Source organism: Urocampus carinirostris, chromosome 5 (genome assembly GCF_059441175.1).
Source record: "Urocampus carinirostris isolate Australia breed hairy pipefish chromosome 5, RoL_Ucar_1.0, whole genome shotgun sequence".
Classification (NCBI taxonomy): domain Eukaryota; kingdom Metazoa; phylum Chordata; class Actinopteri; order Syngnathiformes; family Syngnathidae; genus Urocampus; species Urocampus carinirostris.
The window spans coordinates 33165289-33190292 of record NC_142353.1 but is presented as its reverse complement, the minus strand read 5'-3'; the positions used below and the strand labels follow the sequence as shown (position 1 = coordinate 33190292).

Below are 25004 nucleotides of genomic sequence, written 5' to 3'. Positions count from 1 at the left end.
GCCATGCGACGTAGGCCAAAGGGCTACTGCCACCATCTGGTGAAAGGATGAATTTTTTGGGTACAAATTGTATTTTATACCACCGTTAATGTTACTGGAGGGCCACATATTATTAAATTTATGACAGAGGCCGCGGGCCAGTAAAAATTTGATCATGGGCTGGATCACACCCAAGGGCCAGACTTTAGAAACGTTTGCTAGGGGGTGATAATGGAGGTATGACACCAAAAAAGGGAAGAAAAAACTCTGTGTTCCCTGCACCTTTTGAATGGACATTTTCAACTCTGAATCGAATAAAACCAGAATTAGCTTAGATGGTGATAGAAAAGAACTGTCATGATGTGACTCAGCTGTGCCTGCTCATTTGGCGCCAACCGCCGCAGGTTCTGATTGTCTCCCTGTCACTAGTTGAACCCGGTCCTGTCAATACCCTGTTGTCAGTCCGTCTGCGAACCTCAGTGAATACTAGGCAAGCCTTTTTCGACCCTGACTCCCACCTGTCCCGTTTTGACTCCCGTCTGTCTCCGCCTACGACCTGTTTTGCTCCTGACCACGTCTGTTCTCCCGTCCCGGCTTACGACCTCTTTTGTCCCCGACTACGTCTACTCTCCCGTTCTGGCTTACGACTCGTTTCCGACTCCGACCACGCCTTGGTCTCCCGGTCCCGGCTACCGACCAGTTTTTCCGTCCCTGACACTGCCATCGCTCGCTACGGAAGCTCCACTTCCGTGTTCGGATCACAATCCGAGTACGAAAGCGACTTGCTTCCCACATCCAGCCAACACCGGATCGTGGGTGCAGCACTTCCTCTTTCCTTCAATAAAACTTGTGGTAAACACTACGCAATTGGGTCCTGTTTTCGTTCTGGCCCTGACAGGAACTTCGTGAACTGAAATGCATAGGCTTGAGTTTGTGCACATGAAAAGGATTTTTGATGAGTAAAATGTAGCTATATTCCTAAATAATTGTGCAATTTTATGAGGTTATTGTTGATGCTTTTTTATATGTGTCACAGCTTTAACTGCAGTAAATGTTTTAAAGCCATAGAACAGTTCATGAGGGTTGGAATGGTTCTGACATAGCACTACTGACGGCCGACGTGTAACATCCATGGTCGGCCACTGAAAGATACAGCTGATCAAATACAGGGTTGGGTAGGGTTACTAATAATAATACTAATAAAATGATGACTCACAACACGTGGTAAGCTTTTTTGCCTGGCTTTGATCTCTTTGATCTCCGGCAAAACTAAGATAAAATGCGACAGAAACAAAATGAAAATAAATCCAAACAGCTTGCCAACGTCATTTTTGCCGTTCCATGTATTCCGTTACTCCCCAAGCCTGCACAAAATTTAGTTATTTTATTCATATTTAGTTTCTTTTGTCTTTTATTAGCATGTTTGGTATTGGAGTAATCCAAAAGTAATTGAAAGTAATCAAGTTAAAGTAACCCTACCCAACCCTGATTAAATACTATAAAGTCCCATCTCTTAGCAACGTTCTACTAAGAGTAGCCACAGAAACAGAGCGATTTTGTTATAATGCAACGGCCTCGAGTCATGGGTAGACTTAAGCGTCCTAGACATAATCGCGCGCCGTCAAAAGCCGCCCAAGTGGTGCTCTAAAAATTGAAAGCTAACTGGCAGGGTGTAATCATTCAAATGGCCCCTAATGACACGCCACGTAAATAGGGGACCACGGAGAGGAGGGCCAGTTGATCACTCGAAGAGAACTAAAGACCTGAGCGGTCCTGCGCACCTGTCCTACTCGCGACGCTCTGTTCCCCTTCAAACTAATTTGCCGGCCGATGGCGCGGAGAGCCGTCACCGTGCGCGACACTTGAATGCGGTGCCGCAGCAGCTGCAGCCGAGGGACGCTCGCCCAAATGTGTTATTAATCCCGGAGACAGACTTTACGCTCGCATGCTTTTGGAGGCAGATGGTCTGAATGATAATGATCTCCTCCATCCTACCCCGTCATTTTTTAAGGCCCGCGCGATTCGTAATCCGGCGGTTCTCATCTCATCTCATTAGCTACACCGCTTATCCTCAGTAGGGTCGCGGGGGTGCTGGAGCCCATCCCAGGAATCATCGGGCAGTAGGCAGGGGACACCCCGAACTGGTTGCCAGCCAATCGCAGGGCACATAGGGACAGACAACTCGCTCGCTCATTCACACCTAGGGACAATTTGGACCGGCCAATTCACCTGAAATGCATGTCTTTGAAATGTTGGAGGAAACCGGAGTGCCCGGAGGAAACCCACGCAAGCACGGGGAGAACATACAAACTCCGCACAGTAAGTCCGGTAGCTGGATTTGAACCCACACAGGAGGTTCCCAAGACCTTAGAACTGTGCCACACACGCGCTAACCACTGCCCAAATTAGGTATCTGACTCCATTGAACAAACACAACCTGCATTCACCAAACAATGCGAGCCCGTTTCTTGATGGGAAAATATGGACAACATACTGGCATTTCCACACGGGGGCAGATTTAATTTCTTAAATAATTTAGCTAAGTGAACTCCATCAAATATATGGCCGAATTAGCCGAATTAGTGTCGCCCGAGTCTCCGTCAAGCCTCCTCCCTCGATTTTCTGCCTTTCTTCCTCTGCCCACGGTTTTTCCACAAGCTGGTGTGCCGGCTCCTCCCATGGGCGTGCCAATGAAAGCCCCCATGTGGGGTCCACCCCCTCGCCTCGATGTCTGGGGACACTCAAAACAGGAGAGCGCTTCTACGTCATCAGGGCCTTGTTCTCCAAATATCGCCTGCCGTCCCCCCGTCAGAGTCCTGTTATCAAAATTCCCCAGCCAAAACATTCCGCATTCGGATCAGCGTGACCTGTCATTGAACTTAAGCCTTCCCGGTGAAAATCTTCATTGCACTCGATAAATGTAACTTGTATTTAATCGTATAAAATCCTTTATAGTAAAATGTATAAAATCCTTCAGGTGGTACCTTTACATACGAGCTTCATTCTTTCCAGGATCATGCTTGTAACTCGAACTGCTCATGTAACGAGGGAACTTTTTCAAAATAAAAGAATTAAAACCTCAGTTCCTCTCCTTTCAAACGAACCCTAAATGGCGATTATTAAATACACATTCAAATAGTAATAGATTAGATTAAGAAGCTGATATTAACGGAAAAAAAGTTTACCATAAGCAGAAGAAGGGGTGAGAGTTGCAAAGAGAAGTGACGTAGATTGCTTCCTCCTCAATCTATATGTTTTGTCAAGACCAGAACGGAGACAGGACCCACTTGCTACGTTTCTCTCAGTTTTATTGGAAGAAAGGAAAGGGTTGCCCCCACGATCCGGTGATCGCTGGTCGCGGGAAGCAGGTCGCTCTAGTAGAGAGCAAAAAAAACGTGGTCGGGATCGGAAACAAGTCGAAAGCCAGGAAACATGGGAGCAAAAACAGGTGGGAGTCATGGTCGAAAAAGCTTGCCTAGAGTACGCTGAGGTTCGCAGACGGACTCACAACAGGGGACAGATAGGAGTGGGTTTGAATAGGGACAGGGAGCCAATCAGAGTCTGAGGCAGTTGGCGCCAAAAGAGCAGGCACAGCTGATTCACATCAGTAATCATGACAAGTTTTCCCTATATTTTATACATATTTATTGGCAGTGACTCAGAAAGTTAAGCACTTGTCTTGGGATCAAGAGGTCGCAGATAATAAGTAATTATTGTAATTATTATTATTCACTAATTTTAATCTATTTATCCAGATAGTCTTTTATCCTTTTTCTCTTCAGTCTTTATTCCACATTTTACACTAGAGTGTCCTTTCTCGTTGCATACAATGTTTTACAATGTTGATATCAATGACAATAAAGACTCTTCTATTTTATTTTATTTTTTTTATTTTAATTTATTTTATTTTATTTTATTTTATTTTATTTTATTTTATTTTATTTTATTTTGTTTTTTTGTTTTTTGTTTTTTGTTTTTTGTTTTTAAGTTTTTGTTTGTTTTTGTTTGTTTTTTTGTTTGTTTTCTTTGTTTGTTTTTTTGTTTGTTTTTTTGTTTGTTTTTTTGTTTGTTTTTTTGTTTTGTCTTATCCTATCTTATTTTGTCTTATCCTATCTTATTTTGTTTTATCCTATCTTATTTTGTCTTATCCTATCTTATCCTATCTTATCCTATCCTATACCATCCCACCCCCTCCCATCCTAATATTGTCGGGGTACACCAATAATTTTCACATTTGATCTAGAATTTTTTTCCACGTGTTACTCTGCCTCCCTTACTCTAATGGAGACAGTGAGAGAGTTTTCAGCCATGTGAGGAAAGACAACGAGAACTCTAGTGGTGGGCCATGAAGGATTGCAAGGCCTTCTCTGCTGGCCTTAAAATATCTGAACCATGTAATTACATTTTGACCATCAATACTTATTTAGTGTGCTGTGCCTAAATAAAGCAAAAATGATAAGTGAACATAGAAAACAGTAATTCCAAATTGTCTGTCAACTTCCTTTCATTGCTTCTTGCCCGATTGCGTTGCTTCCAAACGTGTAGTTAGATATACTGGATAAGCATTTAACCAATCACATTTCTGGAATACTTGATGCCCGTCTGAGAAATTTGTCGACAGGCCTGCAATATTTTATGTACACTTAAAATTAAAGTTACTCTAACCTTTCATTAAGGTACACACAGAAACGTTTTGCCTATGGTAGTGGTAGTTGTGCATGCTCAAACTGGACAAGCTGATGCTGGTGGTGCGCAGTCACGAGGGGTCTCGAGAGGTCTCTAGTGGTAGCCTTTGGGACCGCTCGTGACCTGGATTTTCCTTTGTTCCGAATAATACTCATATATCTAAATTCTCGTGTTTAGTGGTGCTCGTATAAACAGGTACCATTGTACTTTTTGGTGCAGGGTCTGTCCGAGGAGTGCCAGTATCTGTTCCAGCCTCAGCTCATCGTCCAAAAACTGGTCGGGATCGCCGTGCTGTATCCGGGATTTTTCGTTGACCAGATGATTCCCGCTCAAAACAGATCGGCTCTTTATAAGTAAGTCCGAAAACTATTTTTGAAAATCTTGGGATATATATGCCTTAATATTGTCCATTGTAAAAAAAAAAAGCTGTTCCACTGGTTCATAATTTTGACTCTACAAGGTTATTTTTCTCATTTTACGGGTGAAAATAGAATAAACTTAACCCTAACCCAATTATGTTAAACTCAGTTTAGCTCTGGAGCTTGATCCAGAATTTCCGTTTTGAAGAATGTTTCATTCCAAATTTTAAGCTTTGTCAGTAGTAAGTTTAGTAACCTACCCTACAGATTATAATAACAAGAGATCTTATCTAAACAAACCATATTTATTCAAAAATAATGGGGTAAAATATTTGTATTTGGCATAGATTATGTTAAATGGTTTATTATAACAGATAAGTGAATGCAGTTTTACACCTGAAACCACTCACCACGCTAAACAAACTCAAATCTACTCTCTAACAACTGTAGAGAGAAATTGATTTGTACTCACTTAAAAAAACCATCACTTTTGATTTGATAAATAAAAACTACAGACCTGCTTCATTTTTAGGCATTCTCAGCTAAACTTAAACTGAAACGTAATGCACTCTGTTTGCCATTGATGGTCATTTAAGTCGACATTGGATCATTCAAATCAGGGAACTTCTGGAGTGAGTTGGGCGATTTGAGAGAAAAAGGGGCCATTATTTTTGCAACGCCTTCTAGTTGTAAATATGATATAAAATGTTGAAATTATTGTAGTTACTCTCTCGAATTATTTTCTTTTTGTTTTAGGGTTAAGTTTACTGTCTTAAATGTGGCAAAATGCCAAAACGTTTTGGGGGACAATACTTTCCTTAGACACTGTAAATAGAAACAAATATGGAGTGTGATTTGTGATGATTTTCAAACCCCTCTTCTAATTTCATTTTTTAACTGCCACTGAACTCAATTTCAAATAGAAAGTTTGCCTCATGCTATTAGCATCCTTGTGTAGGGATTTTTCTAGCTTTAATTTTGAAAATTGTTAGGATTGAAATGAATTATTCTTGACTGCAATCAGTAAACGAATTTGCCCCTAGGTGCTCCACCATAAATCTTTTTTTTTGTCTGAAAGATGCTAGAATTTTTTACACTGATTAAGTATTAAATTACGTTATTACTTTAAGTTCTTCGAGTTCTGATATGAATGACTAATCCCAAGAAAATTGATTCAGTGAACCAGGCCAATCAAAATAAATCACACAAGTTATTAACTCAGAGAATTAATGATAGGGAAAAAAAAGGAGGGGTATGCGCCAGAGAATATGGGAGTTTTCGACTGCTTAAAGTCTTAAAGTTACTAGCACAAAAATAAAGTTTCCTGCTACAATGCGGGTCAATTTGGGGAGATTCCTTCGTACAAAAAAAATGCTCATTCCCAAGAACCAGCAAACATGGTGTTAAATCTGAAACGGTCCTCCTACTTGATGTTGTGGAGAGAGTTGTTCTCTTGCTTTGGCTCGTCGTAACGTATGGCCCACGTGCTGAACTCAAGGCGGACGCTCAACGAGTTAGCCATCCGGGCAGGTAGGAGAAAAGAGAGCGAGCTATCGATCAGCTTCTCTTCTTATATGGACCAGGGAAGCTTGACCAGATCATGCCTTTGATGGTAGTGGTTTTAGATATCTGATACTTGCAGTATCAGGTGATGGTGTTTGAAGTTGCTAAACTCCTAATTGAGATAATTACGTACGGTGAGAACATTATTTTATAAATACACCAGATCATGCCTCTATAGATGTGGTCTTAGTTGTCTGATACTCGCAGTATCGGGTGACGGTGTTTGAAGTTGCTAAACTTCCAATTGACATAATTACGTACGGTGAGAACATTGTTTTATCAATACATAGCCTTGGATGTTTTAATTACATTCAAAACTTCATGCCATCAGATTTCATTATGGTACAAGTCATTTTTGTGTTGGGCTCTTTTGTTCTCCACTTGTAAAAGTTTTGTTTAAAATAAAACAGAAACCTCCTCTGGACATCCTTACGGAGTTTTTATTTATTCATAGTAATTTAGCCATAATTTCTTTGTGCAAACTATAAGACAAACAAAGTTGCTTTAGATGTCTCCTCTATAGGATAGGAGTGCAACTTTTCCGTAAAAAAAAAAAAAATGCAATTTTCTCAGCTTCTTTATCGATTTGGCCTCCTTGAAAAGTCAAGTGTCAGAGGAGCAATATGAAGTTCTTTACATTCTGTTTTTAATGATGTTTTTTTACTTGTTCGCTCAGCCAATGTTTTGATGACTCTTCCCAGGATATTTCAACTATTGCTGGATGAGTCTACGTTTTTTTTTTTCCGGGTTATTTTTAATACATCACTTTTAGTGTCTTTATGAACTGCTCAAAGGTTTAATCTAATTGCTTTAGTTTCGAATGCTTATTTTCTGCACACATTTAAACGTTATTGCAAGTAAAAACCAGTCAAATTAAAAGTTCCCAATAAATAAATTAATACGTGCAATAACTAAGTACGACTTAAACAAGATTAAGTAAAGACAGCCAGATTTAAACTACAGTAGAGCCCCCGAATACATCATGAATCTGCTCTGAGGTAGGGATCACAAGGCGGAATGTTGTATAGCGGGGTATAGAAATCTATGCTAATTAGCTCATGCTCTCCAAATCCCCGATCAACTAGGTAAAAGCATTACGATTGTATATACAGTACACATTGAATACTATCAATAATATAGTATAGAGTATAGCTGTTTGTATGTTATTGTGATATTATTAATTAACATCATGAATAATTATACATGTAAAGGAAAAACAGAAATGAATTTACCTTTGGTGTGAGGTGCTTTGAGCTGGTACGGTGAAGTTAGTGGGTGGATGCAGAGAGGCGAGATCAATTCTAAAACTGATTCTAAAACATAGCATGCCCTTAGAAGACTTATTTGCCATAATTGCTTCCGTATTCTTAAACATTGTCCCGATCATTGATTATTTATGGACATATTTCTTGAGAAGGTAAAAGTAAATAATAAAAATAACATGAATTTAAAGGTGCCTTCAATAGCAAGCACTTGATTCCATTGTTATAATGTATTTGCTTCTTCTTTAGCATCACTCAAGTATTGGTAGCCCTAGCTAATAAAGACAGTATAAAAAAATACATGATTGTGGTGCAAATACTTGCAAAAGCTTTCTAAAGCAAAATACAGGGCGGAAAGGAAAAAGCCAGAGCTTTTCTTGGTTCAGTCCCTTGAAAATCTTAACACTTGTCACAATATTTATTTCAGGAAACCAACATCTTATCTCTCACTGGGGCCAGACTAGTAGCTATAAGAAGAAGAAACATAGAGAGAGAATGATAGAAAAAGAAAGAAAAACAAGAGAGATAAAATAGACTAAAATTAGTAAAAAAAGAAATATAAAGAAAAAAAATAAAGAAACAGATAAAAAAGAGACAGAATGAGGAAGGATAGAGAAAAAATAAAGTCAAAGACAAAGAGAAAAAACAGAACGAGAGATATGAAAGAGAGACAAAAAAGAGAAAATATGGAGAGAAAAAAGGAGAGACCTATGGGAGGTGGCTAGAGTCATTTCTGACTCTTTTTGGGAGATTGATTTAGAGGAGGGGATTCCCAGCCCCCTCGCTCAACCCAACTGATGTATTGGGAGTCATTAGGGGACCAAACCCCCCAATTCCAACCCCTAATGCTGAACGCCAAGCAGGGAGGCAACGGGTACCAATGTTTAAGTCTTAGGTATGACTCGGCCGAGGCTTGAACCGCAACATTCAAGTCTCGGGGCGGGCGCCATACCCCCAAGGCCACCGAGCTGGGACGGGCAGCACGGCGGCGCAGTGGTTAGCGCGTATGCGGCACAGTTCTAAGGTCTTGGGAACCTCCTGTGTGGGTTCAAATCCAGCTACCGGACTTCCTGTGCGGAGTTTTTATGTTCTCCCCGTGCTTGTGTGGGTTTCCTCCGGGCACTCCGTGCTATATTGAAGAAATAATCCAAATTGTACTTCTTGAGGAGAAAAATAAAATAAAAAAAATCAGCTCCTGTTGTAAAATTACACATGTTTACTTAAAAGGTCTTTAAAGTCACTGTAACATAAAAATATCATAAGGTGGGGACGCTGTAACCCGGGGTTATACTTTCTTACCTATCCAATGGCGTGTATGTGTGTTTACAGAGTCTTTGTCCCAAATTACGTCTCCAAAGTGAAAGTTCAGCTGTTGAGCTGCAGTATAAAGAGCAAAAGTGGCGACGCTTGTCCCGTGGTGCTAAAACTGAGGGCCCGAGCACCCCCCGTGCACAATTCCAGCGCCTTGGACTGCCGAGAGTGGGGCCCCTGCGAGTTGGAGACTACGACACCTGCCTGGGAGCGTTGGTACTACATACTGGTGGAGCGATACCTCACCAACGCTAACGTCTATTTCCGCATTGGTGTGCAGGTTACGGGTGAGTTGAGTTCATGCAGTCCTGTCAATGTAACAACAATGTAATAACAATGTAATAACAATGTAATAACAATGGAATAACAATGTAATAACAATGTAATAACAATGTAATAACAATGTAATAACAATGTAAGAACAAGCACCCATTCCTCTCCAGGGCAGTTTTTTGCGTGGGGGTTTGCTCCCCCACATGAAACAAATTGTAATGGCTTCCATGGTTAGTAGTAGTAGAAAACTAGGCGCGGTTGAGTGGCTTTCTCTTCCCTGCTGTTCGAAATGTCCTTGTAAAGGGTGAGGATAATTGGGAATATCAAAATGTACCGTTTACCAAATTGTTCGAATTAGTTATCTGACTCCATTAACCAAACACAACCTACATTCACCCAACAATGCGCGCTCGTTTCTTGAGGGAAAAGATGAACAAGAAAGTCGACATTTTCACAATTTAACTAAGTTTACTCCATCGAAAACGGACGAATTAGTGTCGTTGGAGTCTCTGGGAAGCCCTCTTGTGAAGTCCTTTAGCTCTCTCCTATTCACCATCTTCTCCCCGCATAATGGCGTGTGACTCCTCCCATGGGCGTGCCAAGGAAGCCCCCCCCCCCCGGGCGTGGTGATGTCTGGGATACTCAAAACAACACCAAGCGTTTCTACGTCATCAGGGCCTTTCTGCGTCTGGATGTGCTGATTATCCTATCAGCCGTTCCTGTAAACAACATTTTCCACCAGGGTGCCCTGACCTCGCACCACAGCCCAGTCAGTGAATATCTTTCGCATTAAATGTAATTTGTAGTCAATCGTATGAAATCCTTTATAGTCAAATGTATAAAATCCTTCAGTGAGGATATTGAACACATCTGTGCCAAGTTCCAAACCTGCTCGGTGCCCCCTGGTGGAAGGAGGCGCACCAGATACCCTCACTACTATTTAGTGTATTTTGGCTCTTTTGGGGTTCCGTACTTGTTCCTGAACCCCGCAGCTCAAAATTGAGTCTTCTCATGCTACTTGTTTCTACTTAGTTTCGACACGTTTTTTTCTTTTTGGGGAGCTCTCGGCCCCGCGGGGGGTCGCGAGGCAGCCGAGAAAATCCCCGGGAAGTCTGCTCGCCTCCCCCTATTCCACATTGTACTACATTGCACCTCGTCGCCGTGGCAACGCAGGCACTAATTATTCACAGTATGTCTTTTCCCTGCCGGACCGAAGCGATCTTACTTGACCTTTCTCTGGCTTAAATTGAAGAAGCCTTTAAGGAGCATCTTGGAGTTCTTCCACTCTCCTGACAGGAACTTCTGCAACTCGCCTGCTTTTTCCTATTTATCCTTCTTGTTTTTGCTGCAAATGTCGAGCAAGGTTGCAGAGCAGGGGTCTCCAATTTGCAGACCGGGGGCCAATTACAGCCTGCAAGATGATAAAGTGAAGACGCAGTGAGCCCTTAGTTTAATTATTATCAATATTCATAAATAAAGAAGTGATTATACATGAACTTTAATACCAGCTCAGTAGCCTAGATGGTAGGGCGCCCATCCCAGCCATCTCCGGACAGTGGGCAGGGGACACCCTGAACTTGTCGCCAGCCAATCGCAGGGCACACAGGGACAGACAACTCATTTGCTCATTCACACCTAGGGACAATTTGGACCGGCCAATTCACCTGAAATGCATGTTTTTTGGAACGTGGGAGGAAACCTGAGTGCCCGGAGGAAACCCACGCAAGCACGGGGAGAACATACAAACTCCGCACAGGAAGTCTGGAGCTGGATTTGAACCCATGTTTATTTGTGACGCTCTTAATCACAAGGAGTCTCAAGGGCTGCACAGACCAGTGCTGGGTTATTGTGATTTTCTAGTCAAACCATTTTTTGTGTGGTTAACTGAGTGAACTTAACACTACTTCTCTCTTTCGTCCTCTTATTCTTTCTTTTACTCTTTCTTTCTATCTGGTTATTTCTTCCTCTCTTGTTGTTTCTCATTCTTTCTTTTTCTCTTCCTCTTTTTCTTCCCCTCTCACTTTCTTTCTCTATTTTTCCCTTTCTTTGTCTTTTTCTCTTTTTGTCTTTCAATTTCTATTTCCCCTTTCACTCTCTCTGTTTCTTTCACTGTCTTTCTGTCTCTCTGTCTTTCTCTCCTGTTGTTCTTTTATTCTTCTTTCTCTTTCTTTGACAACCGTGGGAACTAAACTTTGGATCATCACAACAAAGAAAGCATATAACACTTGGTGTGCAGTTTGGTCACTTTAAGTCTCGATAGTTTCTATTCGTCGTTTGGTTTGTAGCTCTTGATTTCGATTGCGCTACACAATACAGCCAGATCTAGTGGTCAAATATTACACAGTGTCCCTTTAAGTACCAAAAAAGTACTGAGCTTAAATAGCTCCTGAAATTATATATTTTTGAAAAATATTATCTTTCTGATAATGTATTATTTAGCACGCGCTTTGTCTCCCAATTTTTATCATTTTTTTCTTCATTTTTTTCCTCATTGTTTCCCTTTTTTCTTTGTTTTTCTTTAAATTTCCCCTTTTTTAAAGTTTTATTTTTTCCTTTATCTTATGCTTTTATTGTTTTTTGCTTCTTTTTTATTTTTTACCTTTTTCGTTTGTTCTAGCTTCTTTCTTTTTCCTTTTTTATTTATTTTATTTATTTATTTTAATTCTTTTTGCCTTCTTTTGCTATCATCTTTCTTTTCTTTTTCTTCTATTTCTCTTCCTTTCTCCCCGGTCTTTTCCTTTTGATACATTTCTGCCTTTTCCCTTCTTTTTTCTAACCCTTTAGGTTTTATTTTATTCTTTTTAATTTCTTTTTTCCTTTTCTCTTTTCTTTCTTTTTTGTGTTTCCTTTGTTTTTCTCTCTTTTTCCATTTTCTCAGTTTTTCTCTTTTTTTCCTTTTTTCTTATTTTTGCTGTGTTCTCTTCCCTTTTCTTATTTCTTACCTCCCCTTTTTCTTCATGTTTTTAATTTTTTTTTCTTAAAAGGCTGGGCAAGTAACTTCAGAGAAATGGTTGCAATTTGATCACTTTGAGGTCCCATAGTTTGTATTCTCTAGTTTTAAATCTATACACTGTTCCTTTTAGGTAAATGCAACCCACGCAAATTATGGATTCATTCATTACTGATTGATTTATTTTATTGAGAATTCTTAATGTTTTATTTTATTTTTGGATCTTCTTGTGTATACCATTCAAAAATAATAAATAAAGATATTTGAGAACAGCGGAATATTATTATCAGAGATTTCCGGAATTGGCCCAATCCCACCCACAACTTAGCTCCGGTAGCGCTCAAGTCCATTGAGCTGGAGACCCTCACTTTAGAGTATTTGGTTTTAAAGAGAATCTGTTTAATTGCATTGCGGCTGTAGTGGGAGTTTGAATTATGAATAGCATTATAACGCGACCCCCTCCTCTCTATGTTGACGCATTCTATTGGGTTCGGAATTTTTGACTTCTAATGAATACAACCCCAAATATGCTGTATTTATCTGGTTTGTTTTAGTAGCCTGAAGAAATGCAAGGTTTGTTGGGAGCAGGCACGGTATATTTAGTTTCTCCCCCCCGCGACCGATTTTGGCAACGGCTCGCTTTGTGCCTGGGCTGGCAATTACTGTGAATCTCTGTCTCATTAAAAAGCTTCCTGTTTACATAGTAGGAAAGCTCGCCGACGGGGATGATCTGCAAACCACTTTTTTCTGCAAAAGCGCGCTTTAATACCGCCACTACAATAACCCGAGCTGTTATTGCCTGTTTGTGGAAGGCTTGCTATGGATTATCGTTGCTGCCGCCGCCGCCTCCTCCTCCTACTCTCTACAGCCTACCACGTAAACTGGCGAGGAACACGCCGGGAGGCCAAAATAACCGACAAAAACCTTATGACTTTAATATGAAGAAAAAAAAAACTACGGTTTTAGTCTAACTTTGGGTTTTTGCAAAGGACTTGCCATCATTTATAAAATGAGTACTATTCTAATTTTAATATATATATATATATATATATATATATATTTAAAACAAAAAAATAATTTATTGATTTATGAACAACTTTTGTTTTAATTTTTATAAGCAATTTTTATTTATTTGCCATATTGTATATTTTTTTCATTTCATTTTTGGGATTTGGGACATTTGTTTGTTCAACTTTTTAAAATTTCATTTCTAATAAATCTTTAATATTTTTAAAAAAAACTTGAAGTTGCAATTCTAATTTTTTAAAAATATTTTATTTTATTTGTTCTACTTTGTTTTTTATTTTTATTTTTATTTCTATTTATTTATTTATTTGTTTATTTGATTTTTTTATTTTAACTACATCACATTTTTGCTTTTAATTTTTCTTGAATATTCTCCCATTTTTGAATTATTTTAAAATTGTAATTATGTTTTATTTGTATTTATTTTTACTTTCATTTTTATTATTATCAAATCTTTATTTTTCGTTTTATAAACTTTTGGTTTTTATGTTTTTGCATTTTATAATAATGATGATTATTATTCTAATCTCTTATTATTTTAAATATTCTTTTTTTATTTTACCGTTTTAATTCGTTTCATTTAATTTGCTAAAATTTTTTTTTACTTTTTAGATTTCATGTTTGGTTTTCGTTTGGTCTTTCAATGTTTCAACCCATTTTCTAATAAAATAGGAAATGTTTACTAAAAAAAGGACTTACAAAAAAAAGTAAAAATCTAGCAAAATAACAAAAAAATAATCCTTAAAATGAAAACACTTTTCTCGCAATGGGTTTTTAACATTTATTTTGCATTATAAGTGATCAATTCTAAATCCTCTGCAAAGAAAGACTGATATCAGTGGTGTACTGATGATCCTGGTGGAATTGGGAGGTCAATATGTCGTGAACTGTATTTGTCTCATATTGCCTCCAAGTGGTCGAGGTAGGCAAAATAAAAAGAGCAACACAGTGGCTATTTGTTTGTATCACTGTGAAAAATATGTTGGTTGTTTAAAATCTATTCACCTATAGCTACTGAGTAATATTATCAGATGTAGAGGTAAGATCTTAAGCCCAAGCCGGAGCCAGACACAAGGAGATCTCAGGCCTGGTTGGGTTGAAAATGTCGATCATTATGCTCAGGTCGGGTCAAGCCGGGCTTCTCTCTCGCTGACTTAAAAAAAAAAAAAATGTAATTACAAAAACACTTAGCCTACTGTGAGGTTGCTACACTAACATTACAGCGAACGATGTGATTTGAGGCCATGTGTAGTTTTGGCTACTAGAGACACACAAACTGTACTAAACTCTTACAATTTCAACTCAAAGGACTCCTTACTCTCTTGGTCTGTTATCCACCTATCTTCGTCTTTTTCTCTCTACCTCTCTGTCTCTCTTTAAGTGCCGTGCTAGATTACGGACGTACTGCTGCTGTAGTTTATGGCCAAATTTTCAACCCTGTAAAAACGACGGTAAGCCTTAAAATCCCCCCGTCAACTTTAAAATAAATTGTCTATGATGCAAAATTGTCTTTAAATGTAACCTCTGCAGACACAGAAATATGAAATATGCAAATGTTTATAGTGTTGTTTAAAATAGATTTTTTCCTCACAAATAAAATATGACATTTCAGGATTGCTTCGGGCTCGGTCGTGCAAAACAAGTTAATTGGTCAGGCATGGGCTGGTTCATGCTTTAATACCCGTGGGCCAGGTTTGGGTCGGACTGGAATTTTTTAGGCCTGATTTTACCTCTAATGAGTTTTTTCAAAAAAAATAACAGATCTATTTGACTTCCATTCTTTGTAGACTGCACCAAATCGAACACATCCAAGGAGCAGCCCCCACCAGGCTCCTCCATGAACATGCCGCAGTCCTTCGGCACGGCGATGGCGCTCTCCCTGTCGGTTGGCCTCTCGGCAGCGGCCCCTGGAGGCCCCTGGTACAACGACACCCGCCCTCAAACCTCATGGGACGGCGTGGTCTACATGGCGCCCCCTACCGACACGAACAAGTGCTGGCCCATCCGTCCTACTCTACGCAACGAGCTGGATACCTTCTCCGTGCACTTCTATGTCTTTTTCGGGCCAAACATCTCCGTCCCGCCGGACAGGCCGGCCGTTTTCGCCATCAACCTCATGCCGGTTTTGGACAGCGGCGGTGTTCTCAACATGGAGCTCAAGCTAAATACCGTGAGTTCTTCATTAATCGATACTCAGAGATTCAATTCTAATACTTTTGCAGTTACGGTTTCAGATGCATAAAAATACGTGTTTTAAAAAGCTATTCTAGAGCCCTTGGTGCTGCTGATCAGTTAGTCTTAAGCCTATGGGAATGATTTCACTGTGATAAATAATTTCCAGATGCCAGGAATTGGTGTTGATAAATGGTAAATAGTCTGCATTTATATAGCGCTTTTCAAGTCAATGAAGACCTCTCTCTACAATTATCTTCACACTTACCCATTCACACACACACTCACACACCATTAGGGAGTCAGGCATGCAAGGCGCCTACCTGCTTATCCGGGGCATTAGGGGTTCAGTGTCTTGCCCAAGGACACTTCGACATATAACACGGAGGAGCCGGGAATCGAACATGCAATCTTTTGATCCCAAGACGAGCGCTCTACCTACTCTAGCTAATGCTTCCTGACTGACTGACACAGACTGATGTGCATCATTTATGGTTTATCCTACCAGAAGTGTATCATAAAATTTGTGTTCTTTTAGGAAAGAAAATTGAATCTCAATCAACAATTTCTATCGAATCACAATACTTGTAGAAACGCAATTATCGAGAAGCGACACCATAGTATTTTGATACAATCGTAGATCAGATCTTTGTACACACATCGAGGAGTCCCTACTTCCTAGTGTTGCTTCCTTTGTCCGGTGATTAAAAGTGTGTGGGAACCCCCAAGTGACCGAAATCAGGTGGTCACGTCACAGGAAACATCAAGCGCTGAGAAGTTCATGCATCGTTTCGCACAAGTTCAGGGTTTTTTCAATAAAATCTGTTTTGCAAGCAATTAATCCACCTAATACAAGTGTTTATGGATGGGATTGAGAGCATAAATGGAGGGACTACTGTACTCCAAATAATGGTAAATGGTCTGCATTTATATAGCGCTTTTCAAGTCAATGAAGACCTCCTAAAGCGCTTTACAATGTGCTTCACACTTACCCATTCACACACACACACCATGCAAGGCGCCGACCTGCTTATCGGGGGCATTAAGGATTCAGTGTCTTGCCCAAGGACGCTACGGCATACAACACGGAGGAGCCGGGATTCGAACCTGCGATTTCTTGATCCCAAGACGAGCACTCTACCTCCTGAGCTACCTCCTGCTGTCCTGTGATAAATAATGTCCAGATGCCAGGAAATGGCGTTGATCAGATCCTTGTACACACATTGAGGAGCCCCCACTTCCTAGTGTTGCTTCCTTTTGTCCAGCGATTGAAAGTGTGTGGGAGCCCCCCAGGTGACTGAAATCAGGTGGTCATGTCACAGGAAACATCAAGCGCTGAGAAGTTCTTGTAAGTTCATGCATCGTTTAGCATAAGTTCAATGTTCTTGCGATAAAAAAATTTTCGCAAAAGCAATTAATCCACCTGATACAAGTGGTTACGGATAGGATTGCATAAATGGAGGGACTACTGTACTCCAAATCTGTCAGAAGGAGTTGTATATGTCTTTGTTAAGTTGTCCTTCAGCCGGTAATGTCATTAACAATGCACCTGCGGTGACTCGGGAAGTCTGCAGGCAGACACGAGCTGGGGATCTGCCAGATGCACTTTTAATAGAAAACGCTCTAATAGCGAAAGGATGACACCGGCCAATCTCGCCTCGAAACCTTGACGGTGAGCGAAGGGAGTCTTGGGAAATGTAGGGCAAGATTGTACTCGAGAGAGAGTAGCCTTACGTGAAAAAATGATTACCATATATTTCGCACCATAAAACTCACCGGATTAAAAAGCGCAACCCCAAAATGTAGTCTTATGTCACAGGTGTCAAACAGGCGGCCGGCGGGCCAGATCAGGCCCACTAAGGGATTGAATCCGGCCCGCAACCAACACTCAGAGAAGCGCAAGAGAAAAACAAGCTGCAGGTTGAAATATGTCAATTTGATGTTGACAAAGCCAGGTGCCTTGAACAAAGACACTGGACTTGTATTTATTTTCACCCCTTTTCTCCCACTCTGTCTCTTTCACTCTCTGTGTCTCTTTTTTTTCTCTTCCTTTGTTGCTATTTGTCTCTTTCTCTCTCTGTGTCTTTTAACCTCTTTTGCTCTAACTTCATTTTTTCCCTTTTCTCTCTTTTCTCTTTCTCTTACCCTTCGAGCTTTCTTTTCTGTCCTTCTGTCTTTCTATTTCTCTTTGGATTTCTTTCTTCCTCTCGCTTTCTTTTCCCCCTCTCACAGGACTTCTCTTTTTACCTCATTTGTTTCTCACACTCTCCCCCCCTCTCTCTTTCTTTGTCTCGCCCTCTCTCCTTTTCCTCCCTCTTTCTCTTATTTCCTTATCTCTCTTTTTCTTTTTCTTTAATCTACTAGTTCGGTCCCCGACAGAATGTTTGTTCTATGGTGTGGCCCTTGAGTTAAAATGAGTTTGACACCCCTGTCTTATGTGATATAGTTTTCATGCACTGGACTATAAAGTGCATGGATTTCAAACTAATCCATACATTTAAATCAGAATGATTTATTTAGAACATAAATTGACATAATGACACCTGGTTTCATCACTACAATCAATTCATTCATTCATAAACGACTTATTTTCTTTGGCTGCTGTTTATTTCCCTTATATGGCCGCAGTGAAACTAAGAACAAAGTACCAAAAAGTCTAACAATACAGATCGATTCTAAGCTAAGCTAAGACACGCTAACTGCAATACAAACAGGTCTACGTCATTTTGTACAAAACGTGACAATAAACAAAAATCTTCGTTGAAGTAATCACGATACGTTTTATACTGACTGACAATTATTGTGTAACTCGACAACAAAAGAGGATTTGCAATCGGCATGTTTACTTCAAGGGTGCGCTCTATATGTTTCCCAAAGGCAGAACAGTTACAGATTTAGATTAGATTCGATTCGATTCTAAAAACATGCACGTCAGGTTATTTGGTCGGTCGAAATTGTCCCTAGGGGTGAATGAGCGAGCGAATTGGCTCAGCTCCCTCTTCAACATGACGGACCGGTACAGAGTCCACATGACTGCAGACGCTGCACCGACCCGTTTGTTGATCTCCCGTTCCAGCCTACCCTCACTCGTGAACAAGACTCCAAGATACTTGAATTCCTCCACTTGGGGCAAGATCTCATCCCCAACCCGGAGGGAGCATGCCATCCTTTTCCATCTGAGTACCATAGTCTCGGACTTAGAGGTGCTGATCCTCATCCCGGCCATGAGAGCTGAAGATCACGGCCTGAGCAAGCCAACAGCACCACATTATCTGCAAAAAGCAGTAATGCAATGTTGAGAACCCCCAAACCGGACCCCCTCCCCACCAAGGCTGCACATAGAAATTCTGCCAGTAAAAGTTATGAACAGAATATGTGACAAAGGGCAGCCCTGGCGGAGTCCAACCCTCACCGGGAACCAATCCGACTTATTGCCAGCAATGCGGACCAGACTCTAGCACCGGGCATACAGGGACCGCACAGCCCGGATAAGACTGTGCGGTACCCCATACCCCCAAAGCACCCCCCACAGGGCCTCCCAAGGAACACAGTCAAATGCCTTCTCCAAGTCCACAAAACACATGTAGGCAAACTCCCATGCACCCTCAAGGACCCTGCAGAGGGTATAAAGCTAGAAAAGAAAGTAATATGATTGGCAAATAGTGACAATGAGGTAAACAGTGCATAATAGTCAAAACAACAGTAGAGTTAAAACAACAAACTACAGTAATCCCTCGGTTATCGCGGTTAATGGGGACCAAGACCACCCGCGAAAACTGAATATCCGCGAAGTAGCGGCGCCCCTTCGAAAATGCTTAAAAAAACGTATACAGGTATGCAGTATACCCCCTTTATACAGCACAGCATATAGAATATGGGTAGAGAGAGTGAAATTCATGTTATAACAAAAAAAAACAACTGTAAAATATGTTGTATGTACACGGAATAGGACTGCGGTGAAACCACTACGAACCATTCAGTATGATTGTATTAACCGCTCTCAACGACATGCAGCCATCGCAGTTTATTTCGCTCGTTAACACTACCGGTTACATATTGAAAATAAAAACAGTGAAAATGTGATATTTGATGAGTGTTTGTGAAGCGTTTTGGGAAACAACAGTTAAAAAAATGGTCTGTGTTCATTTTAATGAAAGTGAAAGAGCTACCTTCTGACAATAACAACATACTTTAGCTAGCGGCATCGAACGGCTTTTACAACAAATACACGAAACCACACACAATTAGCCGTGTTTAGGTAGTACAAACAACTGCTCGCTTTTGGTATGATAAAGTCAAACTTAAGATCGAATTTGACAGAAGAGAATATACTTATGTCGCGTCGCCGAGTTCGTCCAACTGAGCGCCACATAAGAAGGGGGTGAGGTGGGAGGAGTTGAAGGAGGGGGGTGAGCGAAGCGGTAACTCACCATGACTAAGCATTGTGTCAGGGCCTCCCCCTCCCCTTCACAATACGAGTGTCCACACTGAGTCCTCAGTTGACATAAGCTCGCGTTCAATGGCGTCAAGTCAATAAATGCTTTTATTGAGAAGGTAAGGTGTATTTTTTAGACCCGCGAACCTCTGAACCCGCAAAAGTGGAACCGCGAACTAGCTGTATATCCACTGTATTATCAAATTCTATTAAATAATATTAAATTAAGAATAAACTAATCAGCCACCATTGACCCTTATTGGTTTATTTTTAACCCACCCACTACTTTTCCATTGAATGTCTTTAGATCGAATATCTCCAGTTGCTTCTTAGTCAGGCTAATATGCGCTGTAACGACTTGGCACTCTGTACGTCCTATTATCTTTTGTACATTACGCTGCTCTTTCCCCCTTTTTTTAATCAGCGATGGGCCTTCTTTGCAAAAGCGTATTTAGCAGAAGGTGTTGAACTGAGTCAACACAAATTGGAGAGAGTCTCGCGAAAAGCCAATTTACTCGTTCCTCCCCTCCACTGCAAATCGCATCGACGGGAAGACGCGTACATTAAAGCGCCAAATGAAAGTTTATTTTAATTAGTTTTGGCTTGCGCAATGTGCCGACTTGCTACTTTTGCCAACTTTGTCCTGCGCCTCCTTTTTGCTGCAGTTTGACGTGACCGCCTCTGCTAAACTTGGCGGCTGAAAGGAATAATGGTGGCTAAATAAACAAATTGCTTTCAATGTTGGCAGAATGGGTTTTACTAGATAGATTAGTTTATGTTAAGTTAAATTAAGTTCGGGAGTTAAAGGGAGTACATTAGATGAATTTAGATGGGATGAAATAAAGAAATAAAAACAATTAGAATATATTTATATTTAAAGAGACAAGATTAAATTAAATTTAAAAATATATTTTAATTTTTAAGATTTATGTTCTATTAGATTGGATTAGCTAAATTTGGGTAGGATTTAAGATCAGGTAATTGTGTAATTTTAATCCCGTGCAGTCCTTTGAGACATTTTTGTGATTAAGGGCTATATAAATAAATGTCTGGATTGATTTGTTTGGATTAGAATTGTCGGAATAAAATGAAAATGATGAATTAGATTATATTAGATGAATTTAGAGGGGAACAATTGAGATGAGATGAAATAGATGGGATTTAGAATATCTTTAGATTTTGTTTCGATTTAATTTAGATTGGAAAAATTTAAATAGACAAGATTAGAATAAATGTATAAATATGTTTAGATTTTGAAGTTTGGATTAGATTTTTATTAGATTAGATTAGATTGAATTGGATTCGATGAGTAAATTTTAGATTTAGGATTGATTTAGAATAGATTTGGATTCGATTCAGATTCAATAAATTTACATTTAGATATAAAGGATTAGATTAGATGTATAAATACATTATGATTTAGAAGTTTGGATTAGATTTTTATTAGTTTAGATTAGATGGATTTAGAAGGGATCGATTAAGATGCGATAAAAAGATTAAATTTAGATCAGGTTTAGAATAGATTTAGATGCATTAAATACGTTTACATTTAGATATACAAGATTGGATTAAATTTATAAATAAAGTTAGATTTAGAAGTTTAGATGAGATTTATATTACATTTGATTTAAATTAGATATATACATATAGATTAAATACTTAAAAAAAATGTTCTCAATAAAATGAGACAAATCTCCGATCATTTTGCTAATTTTAACAATTTTCTTGTTTCCTTAATGTGTTTTCATCTCCTTTTTTTTTTTTCATTTATGGTAATTCTAAATAAATATTGATACAATTAGACAAATATCAGATATATAAAATGACTGAAATTATATATATAAATATATATATATATAAATATATATATAGATATATAGATATATATATATAATTTTCATATCTATTTGTTTTTTAAAGAACAATTTTGTGAAATAAGAAATTACAAAAAAATAATTAGGCATTTTAATTACAATTAAACTTTTAATGATGAAAATAAACACTCTAATACAGAAAATACTTAAAACATTTTTTTTCCTTTACAATATTTTTTCCTTGTAGTTCGTAATTCAAATTGTATTTTGTTGTTACAAATAACAAAAGAAAAAAAAAATTAAAGATAATATGATCCAGCATAGCTGATCATTTTTCTGATTTTAACAATTTTATTTCTTATTTAACATCTCTGTTTTAAACCTAAATTATATTTTTATTCCTAAAAGTAATGGTAAACAAATAATATTGAACTGAGACTAATAATAGAAAAAATATATCGGGTCTCAGCCGGATCGTTTTTGAAGTTCCAATATTGTTTTTCTTATATTATTTAGCTAAAATTGTGTTTTTATTAAAAGTTATAATAGAAAATATTGATAAAATGAGACAAGAAATATTCAAGAGTACAATTGTTTGGTATGTGTCAGGTCATTTTGAATATTAAATATTGTTTTAAGGAGATGTTCATTTTAGTAAAATAGGGTAAATAATAGAGAATACTAGAGCATTTGAAAAAAAAACATAATTCCTTTTTCTTATTAAAAGTGATTTCAAACAAATAATGATACAATTGAGGAAAATCATATTTAGAATGACTAAATTATCTGCCAACACGACAAGAAAATGCAACCTATTTTATCACATTTTTACTCTTTTTTTTTGGCGTCATATTAATTTTAATTCACTATATACTTAAAACCTCTCCATTGATAGTGTATTTTATACTTGGGGTACAAAATGACAGTTTAATTGGAAAGAGGAACTATTCTATTCAGTTCAATTCAGTAGGATTGCAGTTCGATTCAGTTCAGTTCGAAATGCCGAGATGCTGCACGTTCTTTTTTTTCCTGCTGTCATTTCTGAATACGCTTGTATTTCAAGGCGCCACTCCGTTTTGTTTTTTACTTTGTGCAACGTTCGTTTTTTGCCCACAGACTCGCGGCGTCCTTGCGACCAAGGTCATCTCTTTTTCCATTTAGTGCTTTTACCGATCGGTCATTTTATTCCTTGTGGCTTTATATTCTCTTTAAAACACTAAGTTGAAAACGCTGTAAACGTAGAGTGCCTCGTTATGTGGCCACACACGGCGGAAGAGTCTGAAAAGCGCCGTTTAATCTTGACTTTGTGTGACATTATTTTTTCTTTTTTTGATTTTCTCATCATACTATAGAATAGACCCCCAGGATATGGCATTATTGCCTTAAGAGGGGGGGAGACAAAGCGAGATAACCACATAGTGGGGATAGAAATTGATTGTAATGCGTTCCAAACCCCCGAGCCCCCAGATAAAAACATTAGAATAACAAAATAGTTCGTAGTAAGTACTAACAGGGTATTAGGGGCCCCACTTCCTGTGGTGTGCTTGGTGCAAGTACAGCCTGGGGACACCCATCACTTTCTAGGCCATATTTTACAGTAGGGGCTTCCTCTCCCCTACATGAAACAGTACTGGTTTCCATGGTTACCAGTAGCAGGAAAAGCCTCCTGATCTCACTCGTATATACCACCTTCATCATCTGGTCGCCATTGTTTTTTAGTGTAAAGAGTCATCCCAATACTGTGACAATACTAATACTAGGTCCTAAATCACAAGAGACAATGTATTTTGTTCCGAAATTTTGAGTATCACATCGTACAATATGGTATTACTAAGGTAATATACATGTTAAATAACATGAATGTAGATATATAGATATATAGATACTTTATACACTTTTTTTGCAGTATCCTTGTGTTGAAAATAGAATAATAATAAAATAATAATAACAATGATAATAATACACGTAAAGGAAAAATTAAATTTGACCTTTAGTGTGACATGTCTTGAGCTGGACGAGTGGAGTTGCGGGTGGATGCAGAAGGTGGGGGGTGTCAGATTACAATCAAGCCCATTATAAACTTCCACTTGAGAGGTTTGTCATTCCCTTTAATGATTACCTCGCTTTCATTTCTTTGCTTCTTTATATCGATAATGGTCCCAATCATCGATAAGTTTACTGTCATGCGGCAGTAGCTCAGGAGGTAGAGCGCTCGTCTTGGGATCAAGGGATCCCAGTCCGAATCCCGGCTCGTCCGTGTTAAATGTCGAAGTGTCCTCGGGTAAGACACTGAACCCCTAATACCCCCAATAAGCAGGTTAGCTTACATGGCTGCAAGGCCGCTATTGAGAAATGTGGAGCACATTGTAAAGCGCTTTGGGAAGTCATTGACTTGAAAAGCGCTATATAAATGCATTTCATTTCATTTCATCATTTAATTTCATGCAATTTAGTGAGAACTTGCGTGCTTTTTTTGTTTTTCTTGATAATCACAAGCTTTGTCGCCATGTTTGTTTTAATGATTTTACTTCTCCCTTTAGCATCGATGCAAGCCTTGGGACTCATAGCGAATAAATACACTAAAACAAAATACAGTTCTGTATCGCTGGCTCGCAAATTCTTCAAAAAGCACACAAGAATCTGTACAGAAAGAAGAAAGAAAAATGCATAGTGGGGGGTAGTTCAGACAATAGCATACCCACATTTTCATCTTATTTTGACACACATCAGATGAAGACCCGGAATTTATATGACTTCTACCACCAGTAGGCAGGCATCTGAGACGTAATCCTACATAACACCTGAAAATTTGAGTTTTTGAAGATGCAAAGGAATTTACTGTCAATATCATACAGTGTGGAAAATGCCATAAAGAGGGGCTGACAACAAATCCCATTCCACATTGTATTGTGAAAATATCGTAAGGCGGGGTCACCGTATCCTGGGGTCTACTGTAGTAAAAACCCCCTCAATGTATTCATTCTCCTGACTGTTTTGTGTGTTCCAGTCAATGCTTAAAGACAAGAATTTAATCATACACGGCTGCTTGACTCACGGGATGCCGCTGCTTCTTCGGCAGAACTCATCGTTAAAATGTGAATCAGGTACGATTCCCAAATCCCTTTCGAAAACCACCAAACTTGTACGGCGAGACGATTTATGTTCTGTTCTTTT

The 25004-nt window shown here is 39.0% G+C and overlaps 1 protein-coding gene across 1 annotated transcript in view; it reads left to right on the top strand.

Annotated features, from left to right (window-relative positions):
* Window positions 1–25004, top strand: part of tmem8b (transmembrane protein 8B) — a 78415-nt gene that overhangs the window by 24883 nt on the left and 28528 nt on the right. Inside the window, exons 4-7 of the mRNA XM_088336478.1 lie at window positions 4885–5018; window positions 9179–9447; window positions 15197–15579; window positions 24838–24934. Coding sequence (XP_088192604.1) covers window positions 4885–5018; window positions 9179–9447; window positions 15197–15579; window positions 24838–24934 — 883 coding nt within the window. The remainder of the gene's footprint in view (window positions 1–4884; window positions 5019–9178; window positions 9448–15196; window positions 15580–24837; window positions 24935–25004) is intronic.